The sequence below is a fragment of the Salvelinus alpinus genome, chromosome 9 (genome assembly GCF_045679555.1).
Source record: "Salvelinus alpinus chromosome 9, SLU_Salpinus.1, whole genome shotgun sequence".
In the NCBI taxonomy this organism is placed as follows: domain Eukaryota; kingdom Metazoa; phylum Chordata; class Actinopteri; order Salmoniformes; family Salmonidae; genus Salvelinus; species Salvelinus alpinus.
Window position 1 is genome coordinate 37,001,210 of NC_092094.1, and position 13,966 is coordinate 37,015,175.

At 40.0% G+C, this 13,966-nt stretch overlaps 1 protein-coding gene across 2 annotated transcripts in view; it reads left to right on the top strand.

Moving 5' to 3' along the window:
* Positions 1–207: 207 nt before the first annotated feature.
* Positions 208–13,966, top strand: part of LOC139584747 (ran-binding protein 10-like) — a 29,752-nt gene continuing 15,993 nt past the window's right edge. The window contains exon 1 of one of the 2 annotated variants that reach the window (XM_071416927.1): positions 208–544. In XM_071416927.1, the coding sequence (XP_071273028.1) occupies positions 346–544 (199 nt within the window). In that variant the 5' untranslated portion in view covers positions 208–345. The remainder of the gene's footprint in view (positions 545–13,966) is intronic. The other variant, XM_071416929.1, reaches the window with a different exon arrangement.

Sequence of the window (13,966 nt, forward strand, 5' to 3'; positions counted from 1 at the left end):
AACGCTTTGCAACATAATCGGCGTAATAAATACGCCCCTGGTCCTGACCATCAACAAAATACAACCGCATACAACCACTCGAAAACTACATTTCCTAGCTTCCTTTTCACGGACTCAAACTGAAGAAAATGACCAAAGAGGGGTTCGGAGCGGGGCTTCTGTAGTCGATTCTGAAACTCTTTCTAGCGAATAGCCCTGTATTCAACTACAGTACCCACACGTCACTGTCAGTCCTACTCGAGAGCGTTGGTTAGCCAGGGATATCACACCACTGTCTCTCACTCTCTCCCTGTATCAACGCATTGACATAGCTAGTAGAAGACAATAAAACATTTCAAGCCGAAGATGGCAGAGCTTGGAGCGGGGAGCCTGCTGTTGGGGGATCCTGCTTTTAATTACCAAGAGGCCGAGCTAAATGAACGATTGAAGCGGCTCTACCCGGCCGTAAATGAGGATGAGACCCCCTTACCCCGATCATGGAGCCCCAAGGATAAATACAGCTACATCGGGCTCTCACAGAACAATCTGCGGGTGCATTACAAAGGTAAAGTTATACAGAAGTGACAACTGGTATAACATTTAGTACCTAGATGTCTCGAATATGTTATTTACGATAGACTCTCCGGAGGTTCAGCGTCGTGTCTCTATGCTATTATGTGTATGCAATCTCCCTGATCTAGTTTGAGCTGCCTCGGTCCCTCTTTGCTTTGTTTCACAATAGCAGAGCGGAATGACCATTGCTCAAATGGTTGACAGTGAACTCACTAACCATGACAAGCATATCCGTTTCTTTGACTAACGTTCAACTCAAACGGTCTCTTTGTTTACAGTTAATTTTTTCTTTACAAGTTGGCTAGCTACCGCTTATATTTGATCATAATCGAAATATTAACTTAACTATAAATTGTGACAGCTAACTACTATGCCACAATTTATAGCTAGGTACATAGCAATGACAAGAGACGCACAGCTAGTTCGCTAGCGTAACTATCTGGCTAGTTAGCTAGCAAACCTAGCTAGTTCGCTAACGACGTTATCCAAGCCAATGCTAATTGCACGCCATCGCTGTTAGCCAATGCAGTAACTAGCTAAATAATAGCACACAAACATTAGCTAACTAGTACTATCGAAATGCACCATTGTTTTATATATATATATATATATATATATATATATATAAAACAATGAGTAGCTAGCAATATAAAATGTAGCTACTAACGTTAATGTTAGCTAGCTAAAACTGAGATCACGTTAGCTTACTTAGCTATGTAGCTAGCTTTCGCCTCTTCCTCTGGTTCTAACTAACTAAAAGCAAATATTCATACAGTTGATATGACCCATGACTAGACGTTAGAATGTGTTTGTATTTTGTGATAAAATAAGCACCAATTTAGAACAGGGAAATATTGCAGTGTGTTCTGTTGGCTTGCCAGTTCATGAAATCGTTCTCTGTGGCTGGACTATTATTCTAAATCATTATACATTCTGGATCCAACTACTGAGCACAGCTAAGGATTCCATAGAGATCTTCATGCACTGAAAAGAACATCATCCTCTACTATTTCAACCCAGCCAGCAGCTACACTTCCAGTTGCGACAAGGGAGGAGGCCTCAACGCATTTGTTGTGTATAAAGACCTGCACATAGATCAGATGGTATTTATGCAGGTAGTTTAGCGATATTCTTTTAAAACCACAAACAACTTGTTGGGGTGCAGACAGTAGCCCGGGTGTATAAATACAATTGGTTCAGTTAGTTATTTAAGTATTCTGCAGAAAATCAAAAGTAGGACTTGACAGCTATCCATCTAGAAATCATCATGCTATAATGTGTGTTGTGTAATCATAGAAAGAGTAACATGCTACATGTTTAGTCAACTGTCAAGTCTAATCGCACAACAGTGCTATGATTGAGTCATTATAGGACCATAGTCTGTGCTTAACAAAAGATCAGGAAAACAAAAATCACACCTCATTAATAGACAGACCAAGGCCCTGGTCAGTGTAAGGTCCTGGTATTAACATACACTTGAATCTACAGAAATAATAGGCTAGCTATACAATTCTCTTAACATTCGGTGGCTGCGGTGGTAGTGCTGGATTCAGGCCTAGGTACACTGCTTTGGTCAATTGTTGTCTGGAGTTGAAGGTTGACAAGGATTTCATGATAATTTGTGACTGATAATTGCATAATCCCATTAGTTGATGGTGGCTCAAAAGCTGCGTGTTTGTTATTTAGGTTGTGTTACATGGTTGGTCGTGTAGCGGATTGTGGGACTACAGTGCAGTCGGATGGGGGACATTTTGAGGATGTCTTTTTTTGTAAATAATATTTTTTAAATTTCGTAATCATAATTGTCAGCAAGCATGAATACAGCATTAGGTCTAGTCTGTCATCTAAAGTTATAGGCTTGTTACTCCCCCTATAATCACAGAAGCCACTGTGTTGTCAGTTCCTGTTACTTTTTTTCACCCTGGTGATTTTTATGCTATTTTGACCAGTGTGCCGGTTTCCCTTTTGGCCTTGGTACTGTTGATTATACATGGTGGCGCTGGAGGTGTGAGATATCTCAGGATTGCCTATATCTCAAACCTAGAGATATTAAAGAGTTGCATGTCTGCAAGGCCTGCACAGTATAAGTTCCACTGATTCATGTAAGGCCCTGAGCTATACTGAGGAGACGTTGTCTTATGTCAGGTGGCGTCGCTCCTACGTGACCCTTGTCGCTCAGTACAGGCAGAATCTGACATAAGACAATGCTGTGGAGACTGTTAAGGCTTGTATTGTCCTGTTAGGCTATGTTTAGACAGGCAGCCCAATTCTGATCTTTATTCCACTAATTGGTATTTTGACCAATCACATCAGATCTTTTCACGTCAGAGCTTTTTCAGAGCTGATCTGATTAGTCAAAAGACAAATTAGCGTAAAAATGATCCGAATTGGGCTGCCTGCCTAAATGCAGACATTTGCCATCTGGCCCATAAGGCCCTATGATTAGGCCGGAGTAATAAATACGTCTATCTTCAGCCTAGACTATTGACATTTTAAATTCTTGTTTTTCAAACCTGCATGTATTTTTAAGGCCTTGTTCCTCTCTGACATTTTAGTTGTGTAGGCCCTATAACCCTGACCTTAATTGTTAATGAAAGGAGGGCCATCTTTACCTACCACGTTGTTTCCTAATTTCTTTTGATGATGAGCTTACATCCTGTGCTCATCATTGTGTTTAGTTTTTTTCAGAAAAGGGCATCAGCTTACCTGCTGAATTAAAGAGCACATAGCCTAAGCTACAGTATTGTCTGATTCATCAGTGTGTTTTATGAAATGGTGGTATAGGATTTGGATTTGTGTACCATAGTCACCCATTGTAAATTATTCGTCTTTGTACTTGCTTTTTTTGTGGTTTTTTGTTTTCTCTTTTATGCCTAAAGGTTGTATTGTGTAATTATATAGCCTGTAGGACACATGGCTGACTTTAAGCATGCCCTGCGATTCCTTTAAGCTGATTTGTAATGTTTGCACATAGAGAGGGTTTTCTGTCGTCTGAAGAACCAATCATGCATGTTCAGTCAGAGGTGACATCACCAGATTGTGTGTTGGTTTCCCCCAGTCACTGTGTGAAGCTGTGATGCAGCGTTTGCTAATGTTTCTCCCTCAAGCTTTTCCTCTCATTTTTTTCATTTATTTCTTGTCTTCTGTCGTGGGTAGTACTGCGCTACATTCTTGTTTTGACCACTGACTTGACCATGAGGGAGGTCCTTTGACTGGGGACTTAGACAGAGAGAATCCATGAGCAGTTTCTGAAAAAAAATAGAACCAGTAAAAACACGGTTGAGTAAGAACGCCCCCACAATATGGTCAACAATTTGCTCTATAACCAGACATGTTGTTTACACAGCATAAAATGGTGGACATTAATTGCCATATTTGAGTATGCTCTAATAACACATTGTTAACCAACTACTTAGGCTTATGTGGATGTTAAACAACATTTGGCCTCTAAAAAATTGTGTGTGTATGATTGACGGAGACAGCGAGAGAGTCTCACTCCCAGGACAGTGTGGCTCTGCTGAATGCTGTATGTTGAGGTGGTGGTGTTAGTTGGAGGTATTTATAGACACAAGTGTGTTCCTGTGTTGTATTTATTATGGCTGTTTGTATGGTCATAGAGGGGCCTGCTGGGCTTTGGTTACAGAAAGGAGAGGGCTGAAAATAAAAGTGATTAATGTTGCTGATGAAATCAAAGGTGATAATAAGTACACTGCTTCTCTATTAGTCGTAATGACTGTGGCAAAGCATGACTGGTTGATTAGTGGATTTGTACAATATGATTATGAAGATGGCTGTGCTTTACTGACAGGGACACAGTACAGAGGAGAGGTACAGTACCACTTACATACAGTGTATTCATACCCCTTCCCTTTTCCTACATTTTGTTACGTTACAGCCTTATTCTAAATTTGATGAGTAAAAATTGATATTTAATCTACACAATACCCAATAATGAAAAAGCAAAAACATGTTTATAGAAATTTTTGCAAAAAAATAACTGAAATGTCACTATTACATAAGTAATTCAGACCCTTTACTCAGTACTTTGTTGAAGCACCTTTCGCAGTGATTACAGCCTCGAATCTACTTGGGCACACCTGTATTTGGGGAATATCTCCCATGCTCTGTCAAGATGGAACGGGAGCATCGCTGCACAGCTTTTTTCAGGTCTCTCCAGAGATTTTCGATCGGGTTCATGTCCGGGCTCTGGCTTGGCCATTCAATGACATTGAGACTTGTCCCAAAGCCACTCCTGCATTGTCTTGGCTGTGTGCTTAGTTTTATAGTTTTATTTAATGTATAATAACGTCTTCATATCTCAATCATTGTCATGTGGGTAATCAAAATTCTATCTAAATTAAAATAATACAAACCTAAAGTAACTTTTTGCCATTGCCAACAAATAAAAACATTGCAGCCTGCAGATAGAAAATATCCTGATAAAATCAAATATCGTATAAATTACATTGGCTACACATGGCCTGTCTGTAACAAACTGGAAACGTATGAACTGTGACTGACCACCTTGATTCGGTCTTATGTAGCAACATTTGAAATTGTGTTTTTTACATTGGATAGACGCAGAGCTACAAAATGGTATATCATACACTGCATGTGAGGTACAATGGGAAAGTAATTCTGCTTTGAAAGTTGATAAACTTGTAACCCCACTTTTGAGAAAATAGCCCCTGAATGTTTTGGTACACCTACTGGAGAGTTCTAATTTGTCTACACCCATTCAGCGTTGTTCACACCCTCTTACGCCAGCCCCACCTATCTCTTTAAGAATTCACACGTGAGGTGACTGTGGCAAAGCATGACTGGTTGATTAGTGGATTTGTGCTAAACAGGGAGTGGTGTAGTAAAGATTAAGACTAATTTGTAAAAGTAGTAACCTACAATAAGTAAAAATTCCAGGTAAACAAGGTGTCCAGATAAAAATATTTTATAAATATCAGACGACACTCTTGTCTAATTTGGTACTGCAAAATGGTTACGGGCATAGTAGAAATATCAAAAATAGATGGTGTCAATATAATGAAAAAAAAGGTGTCAATGCCAGTGGAGAAAGAACAAAATAATATGCAGTATGTACAAAAACAATATCAATAATGATACCAATGATAGATGAATAGTTGAAGTCGGAAGTTTACATACACCTTAGCCATATACATTTGAACTCAGTTTTTCCTGACATTTAATCAGAGTAAAAATTCCCTGTCTTAGGTCAGTTAGGATCCCCACTTTATTGTAAGAATGTGAAATGTCAGAATAATAGTAGGGTGATTTATTTCAGATTTTATTTCTTTCACCACATACCCAGTGGGTCAGAAGTTTACATACTAATTCAGTGTATTTGGTAGCTATGCCTTTAAATTGTTTAACTTGGGTCAAACGTTTCAGGTAGCCTTCCACAAGCTTCCCACAATAAGTTGGGTGAATTTTGGCCCATTTCTCCTGACAGAGCTGGTGTAACTGAGTCAGGTTTGTAGGCCTCCTTGCTCGCACACGTTTTTTTTCAGTTCTGCCCACAAATTTTCTATAGGATTGAGGTCAGGGCTTTGTGATGGCCACTCCAATACCTTGACTTTGTTGTCCTCAAGCCATTTTGCCACAACTTTGGAAGTATGCCTGGGGTCATTGTGCATTTGGAAGACCCATTTGCGACCAAGCTTTAACTTCCTGACTGATGTCGTCAGATGTTACTTCAATATATCCACATCATTTTCCATTCTCACGATGCCATCTATTTTGTGAAGTGCACCAGGCCCTCCTGCAGCAAAGCACCCCCAGAACATGATTCTGCCACCACCGTGCTTCTTGGGATGGTGTTCTTCGGCTTGCAAGCCTCCCCCTTTTTCCTCCAAACATAACGATGGTTATTATGGCCAAACAGTTCTATTTTTGTTTCATCAGACCAGAGGACATTTCTCCAAAAAGTACAATCTTTGTCCCCATGTGCAGTTGCAAACCATAGTCTGGCTTTTCTATAGTGGTTTTGAATCAGTGGCTTCTTCCTTGCTGAGCGGCCTTTCAGGTTATGTCGATATAGGACTCGTTTTACTGTGGATACTAGAGGTCGACCGATTATGATTTTTCAACACCGATACCGATTATTGGAGGACCAAAAAAATCCGATACCGATTAATCGGCCGATTTAAAAAAAAAAAAAAAAATAAAAAAAAATAAAAATATATATATATATATATATATATATATATATATATATTTTTTAAAGATACATTTTAAAATAAAAATGTATTTGTAACAATGACAATTACAACAATACTGAATTAACACTTTTTAAAAACTTTATATAATACATCAATAATATCAATTTAGCCTCAAATAAATAATGAAACATGTTCAATTTGGTTTAAATAATGCAAAAACAAAGTGTTGGAGAAGAAAGTAAAAGTGCAATATGTGCCATGTAAAAAAGCTAACGTTTAAGTTCCTTGCTCAGAACATGAGAACATATGAAAGCTGGTGGTTCCTTTTAACATGAGTCTTCAATATTCCCAGGTAAGAAGTTTTAGGTTGTAGTTATTATAGGAATTATAGGACTATTTCTCTCTATACGATTTGTATTTCATATACCTTTGACTATTGGATGTTCTTATAGGCAGTTTAGTATTGCTAGTGTAACAGTATAGCTTCTGTCCCTCTGCTCGCCCCTACCTGGGCTCGAACCAGGAACACATCGACAACAGCCACCCCCGAAGCAGCGTTACCCATGCAGAGCAAGGGGAACAACTACTCCAAGTCTCAGAGCGAGTGACGTTTGAAACGCTATTAGCACGCACCTCGCTAACTAGCTAGCCATTTCACATCGGTTACACCAGCCTAATCTCGGGAGTTGATAGGCTTGAAGTCATAAACAGCTCAATGCTTGAAGCACAGCGAATAGCTGCTGGCAAAGCGCACTGAAGTGCTGTTTGAATGAATACTTACTAGCCTGCTGGTGCCTACCACCGCTCAGTCAGACTGCTCTATCAAATCATAGACTCAATTATAACATAATAACACACAGAAATACGAGCCTTAGGTCATTAATATGGTCTAATTCGGAAACTATCATCTCGAAAACAAAACGTTTATTCTTTCAGTGAAATACGGAACTGTTCCATATTTTATCTAACGGGTGGCATCCCTAAGTCTAAATATTCATGTTACATTGCACAACCTTCAATGTTATGTCATAATTACGTAAAATTCTGGCAAATTAGTTCGCAATGAGCCAGGCGGCCCAAACTGTTGCATATACCCTGACTCTGCGTGCAATGAACGCAAGAGAAATGACACAATTTCACCTGGTTAATATTGCCTGCTAACCTGGATTTCTTTTAGCTAAATATGCAGGTTTAAAAATATATACTTCTGTGTATTGATTTTAAGAAATGCATTGATGTTTAGGAACACATCATCCCCCGTTTGGTGAAGTTGGCTGTCTTTGTTAGGAAGAAATAGTCTTCACAGTTCACAACGAGTCATGTTAGCAGGAAATATTAACTAAATATGCAGGTTTAAAAATGTATACTTGTGTATTGATTTTAAAAAAGGCATTGATGTTTATGGGTAGGTACACATTGGAGCAACGACAGTCCTTTTTCCGAATACGCACCGCATCGATTATATGCAACGCATGACACGCTAGGTAAACTAATATCATCAACCATGTGTAGTTATAACTTGTGATTATGATTGATTGTTTTTTTATAAGATAAGTTTAATGCTAGCTAGTAACTTACCTTGGCTTCTTACTGCATTCGCGTAACAGGCAGGCTCCTCGTGGAGTGCAATGTAATCAGGTGGTTAGAGCGTTGGACTAGTTAACTGTAAGGTTGCAAGATTGAATCCCCGAGCTGACAAGGTAAAAATCTGTCATTCTGCCCCTGAACAAGGCAGTTAACCCACCGTTCCTAGGCCGTCATTGAAAATAAGAATGTGTTCTTAACTGACTTGTCTAGTTAAATAAAGGATAAATGAAGGTGTAAATAAGTGTCCAAAAATACCGATTTCCGATTGTTATGAAAACTTGAAATGGGCCCTAATTAATCGGCCATTCCGATTAATCGGTCGACCTCTAGTGGATACAGATACTTTTGTACCTGATTCCTCCAGCATCTTCACAAGGTCCTTTGCTGGGATTGATTTGCACTTTTCGCACCAAAGTGCGTTCATCTCTAGGAGACAGAACGCGTCTCCTTCCTAAGCGGTATGATGGCTGCGTGGTCCCATGGTGTTGAAACTTGCGTACTATTGTTTGTTCAGATGAACGTGGTACCTTCAGGCGGTTGGAAGTTGCTCCCAAGGATGAACCAGACTTGTGGGGGTCCACAATTTTTTTTCTGAGGTCTTGGCTGATTTCTTTTGATGTCAAGCAAAGAGGCACTGAGTTTGGATGTAGGCCTTGAAATACATACAGGTACACCTCCAATTGACTAAAATTATGCCAATTAGCCTATCAGAAGCTTCTAAAGCCATGACATAATTTTCTGGAAATTTCCAAGCTGTTTAAAGGCACAGTCAACTTAGTGTATGTAAACTTCTGACCCACTGGAATTGTGATACAGTGAATTATAAGTGAAATAATCTGTCTGTAAACAATTGTTGGAAAAATGAATTGTGTCATGCACAAAGTAGATGTCTTAACTGACTTGCCAAAACTATAGTTTGTTAACAAGACATTTGTGGAGTGGTTGGAAAATGAGTTTTAATGACTCCAACCTAAGTGTATTTTAACTTCTGACTTCAACTGTATATGCATACAATCAGTGGTAAAGTTGCTGAGCAGCGGGATAAATAAATAAATAGTAGCAGCAATGTTTGGTGTGTTAGGAGAGAGGTATGTGAATAGAGGCACTGCAGATAGTGCTGATGACTGGGAACTTGCCCCCAGTGATGAACTGGTCCGTCTGAACCACGCATGGGAATATTTATTCGGAGAGCCTGTTTCTGTCCTGCCCTTGACTGTGTTGCAGGGCATTTGATGTCTATAGCCTCTTCGTTGCAAAATTCCCTGATCTTCTCAAAAAGATAGTTTGTCTAGCTGTGTCCAGTCCAGGTGGTGCTTGTACAGGCAGACCATCTATGGGAGGAAGGATGTCAGCGTTGCGCAGCAGCTGAAACCTGGTCCCGACTTAGTCCGTACACTCCTTGGCGACAACAACACCAGGCTACAGAGCATCAAATCTGTAAAACAGGAAATAACAACAACAAAAAATACTACCTTGCATAACATCAATTCTCCTCCCAAGTTTAGCTAAGAAGAATAACCTCATACCATGCAATGAAAATTATATTCACATGAAGTGCTGGTACTGCTTGATCTGTGACAGTGGCCTCAAGTACAGGTGTTGTTACCAGCCATAGCTTTCCACCAGCACCGTACCATACCATACACAGTCCAACCAGCTGTTAGATTTGAACCCCGTCACAGTTCTGTCCTTCACAACACCAGCAGTGTTCACTCTGGTCTTTCTGAAGCACTGCTTGATGAGGCCAAAGCACCAGTTGGGAGTTAACTTGGTGTGGCCTGTGATCAGGAAGTGAAGGTCCAGACTGTGGTGGAGCTTGTGCCTGGTCTGCCATCACAATTTTTTCCCACTGACGTTTGTCAATAGCAATGTTGTTGACAGCAGTAGCAACACATTTGCAGTTCTCCATGGCTAACGTTATATCTTTAGAGAAAATACTTTCTTACTGAAGTTATCTACTCAATACGAGCAGCTCATTTTATAGACCGAAGATGCTGCATGGCACACCAATCTGAACTCTTCTCTCGACATGTACAGCCCATTCATTATCTCAGCCAATCATGGCTAGCGGGAAGGTTCCTTTCTTTTTCTGTGGCTAAGGGAAAGGGAAACCTTTGAACTGATATTCTATAAGAGGAACAAGATCTCAAACAGTAGAATGTTTCAGGTGTCGGTACTCAGCTCCTGTGTGCTTCTGCTTAAGTCAAGCACTGTTTCTTATCCCTTGCACAGATAACCTACAGCTGTGTCTGGCCCCAGCTCACTGGCGTGGGAAACTGAGGACACAGAATATTTTATACAAAGTCGTAAGTTTGCTTGCAAGCTTTGGGCAGGACCCAAGTTAATAGTTGTGACTTGTTTCAGGAAACTAGGCGTATGTCGCAAGTCACGACTTCACAGGAGAAACATTTTAACTTTTTTAATCAAAATGCCATATCTCAGACTGGACAATAAAAATAAAATATTAAGATGGGCAAAATAACACAGACACTGGACAGAGGAACTCTGCCTAGAAGGCCAGCATCTTCACTGTTGATGTTGAGACTGGTGTTTTGCGGGTACTATTTATTGAAGCTGCCAGTTGAGGACTTGTGAGGCGTATGTTTCTCAAACTAGACACTAATGTACTTGTCCTCTTGCTCAGTTGTGCACCGGGGCCTCCCACTCCTCTTTCTATTCTGGTTAGAGCCAGTTTGCACTGTTCTATGAAGGGAGTAGGTCACAGCGTTGTACAAGATCTTCAGTTTCTTTGCAATTTCTCGCATGGAATAGCCTTCATTTCTCAGAACAAGAATAGACTGACGAGTTTCAGAAGAAAGTTCTTTATTTCTAGCCGTTTTGAGCCTGTAATCGAACCCACAAATGCTGATGCTCCAGATACTCAACTAGTCTAAAGAAGGCCAGTTTTATTGCTTCTTTAATCAGAACAGCAGTTTTCAGCTGTGCTAACATAATTGCAAAATGGTTTTCTAATGATCAATTAGCCTTTTAAAATGATAAACTTGTATTAGCTAACACAAGGTGCCATTAGAACACAGGAGTGATGGTTGCTGATAACGGGCCTCTGTACGCCTATGTAGATATTCCATAAAAAATCTGCCGTTTCCAGCTACAAAAGTCATTTACAACATTAACAATATCTACACTGTATTTCTGATCAATTTGATGTTATTTTAATGGACAGAAATGTGCTTTTCTTTGCAAAACAAGGACATTTCTTAGTGCGCCCAAACGTTTGAACGGTAGTGTGTGTATATATTTGTTACTGCTCGACTAAAACAATCTTGGTCGACCAACAGCCTAATGACCAACAGTCGACTAATTGTGGTCAGGTGTATATATAGGGGACCCTGTAATCTTTGGCTACATTTAATGGTTTCTTATAGCTACTTCATGTAGCTAACATTAGTCATGCTTCGCCTATTCCTCTTTGATTTAGAAGATACTGTTGCACAAACAACATGCTGATTTAGGTCTACACAATCACTGGAATTATCAGGCTGTATAGCTAAATACGTTTTCTCTGACTCAGTACGTTAATTAGCTAGCAAGCGATTAGCATTAGCGGCTAACAAGATTTAGGCCAACTTCCTAAAGACAAACCAGCTGTTGGCAGATGTAAGAAACACAACCTAATAGTGTAATTCTAGAACGCTAGTGGATTTATATTAAGTAGGAAAGTGAAAACAGCATCGTTGTCATCAATATTGTGGCATGTGCTGCATTGTGTTCCATCTGCATTGTCAATGCAGCACATGCAACAAGTGTCTTGTGGTCAAGCAACAACAATGCGCTCCTTGACTGACAGGAGGTGGGGCTAGGTCTGTGTGGAAATCAGCATGAAGAGAGCAAGAGAGTGGAGCGAGATGACTCAAGTAGCGAAGTTACACACCATGTATCACATTTAACAAACCACATACCGTAAATACCAAACCGTTGCAGGCATCAATACCATTATATCGTAAAATACGGAAATACCGCCCAGCCCTACATCAACCAGCAAGGAGGGTTAGATTAGTATGTAACACACGGCATCCGACCGCAAGGCGCTACACAGGGTAGTGCATACGGCCCAGTACATCACTGGGGCTGAACTCCCTGCCATACAGGACCTCAATACCAGGCAGTGTCAGAGGAAGGCCCTAAAAATTGTCAGACTCCAGCCATCCAAGTGGTACTGGAGCACCAAGTCTGACCAATAGGCACCTGAACAGCTTCTACCCCCAAGCCATAAGAGTGCTGAACAGTTAATCAAATGTCTACCCGGACAATTTACATTGACCTCCTTTTTATTATTTAATTTTCTTAATTGTTTTGCACTGATTCCATTGCACTGGCTCTATGCACCCTCTCTAGACTCTATCCACACCCTCACACATACTACACTGACACTCCAACACACACGCGCACACACTACACACGCTCACACACACACACACACACACACGCATGCATGCATATTGACGCCACACACACACTTTCACACACGCTTCTGCTACTCTGTTTTATTATATACTGAACAAAAATATGAACGCAACATGTAATGTGTTGGTCCCATGTTTCATGAGCTGAAATAAAAAATCTAATTCTCCCTACGCAAAGCTTATTTCTCTCAAATGTTGTGCACAAATTTGTTTACATCCCTGTTAGTGAGCATTTCTCCTTTGCCAAGATGATCCATCCACCTGACAGGTGTGGCATATCAAGAAGCTGATTAAACAGCATGATCATTACACAGGTGCACCTTGTGCTGGAGACAATTAAAGGCCACTCTAAAATGTGCAGTTATGTCACACAACACAATGCCACAGATGTCTCAAGTTTTGAGGTACATGCATTTTTGTTCAGGATATATCCAGATTGCCTCACTTTTATTCCTACCCAAATTCTACATACTATCTCAATTACCTCAACTACCTTGTAACCCTGCACATTGACTCTGTACTTGCATCATTATTGTTTTTATTGTGTTCCTTTTTTATTTAACAAATATTTGTAGTCCTTTTTTATCTCTGCACTGTTGGGAATGGGCTCATAAGTAAGCATTTCACTGTAAAGACACCTGTTGTAGTCGGCGCATGTGACCAATAAGATTTGATTTGATACACAAAGTGTAAGCGCTCTGGGATAATCCTGGGAGCTGTCACAAATATGAGCTGGATGGAGTGGCGAGACAGTGACGGCCTCACTACACTGACCCTGAGATTACTCTGCAGGGTAAATTAACTCCATGCTGCTGATTTTAGATAAGGTAAATTTAACAATAATGGACTCTGATTTTTCACTTAATGTACGTATACCAAAGAAAAAACATTGATTTCAAGGTTTAACAAACCATACAACGCTATGCACAAGGACTTATTTTAACAATTTACACAACATTTTACTAGAAGAACTGTGCAGATTCAAAGTTTAGTAACATAATTTCGGTAAAATCTCCCTCCGTTTTTTTGTGTGCACATTTTCCAAATATCTGCTCCAAATGTAAAGATTGAACAATGTCTGCATAAAGAATGGGGTGTCAGGTATGACATGGCACAATGACTTTGAAAAAATCTCTTTAGCTTATTGAAGTACAGTAAGTAAAGTGGATTTACACCCGGTAACGGAATTTCATCATGGGTTCCTGATCTGTACGACAAAGAAATGCATAA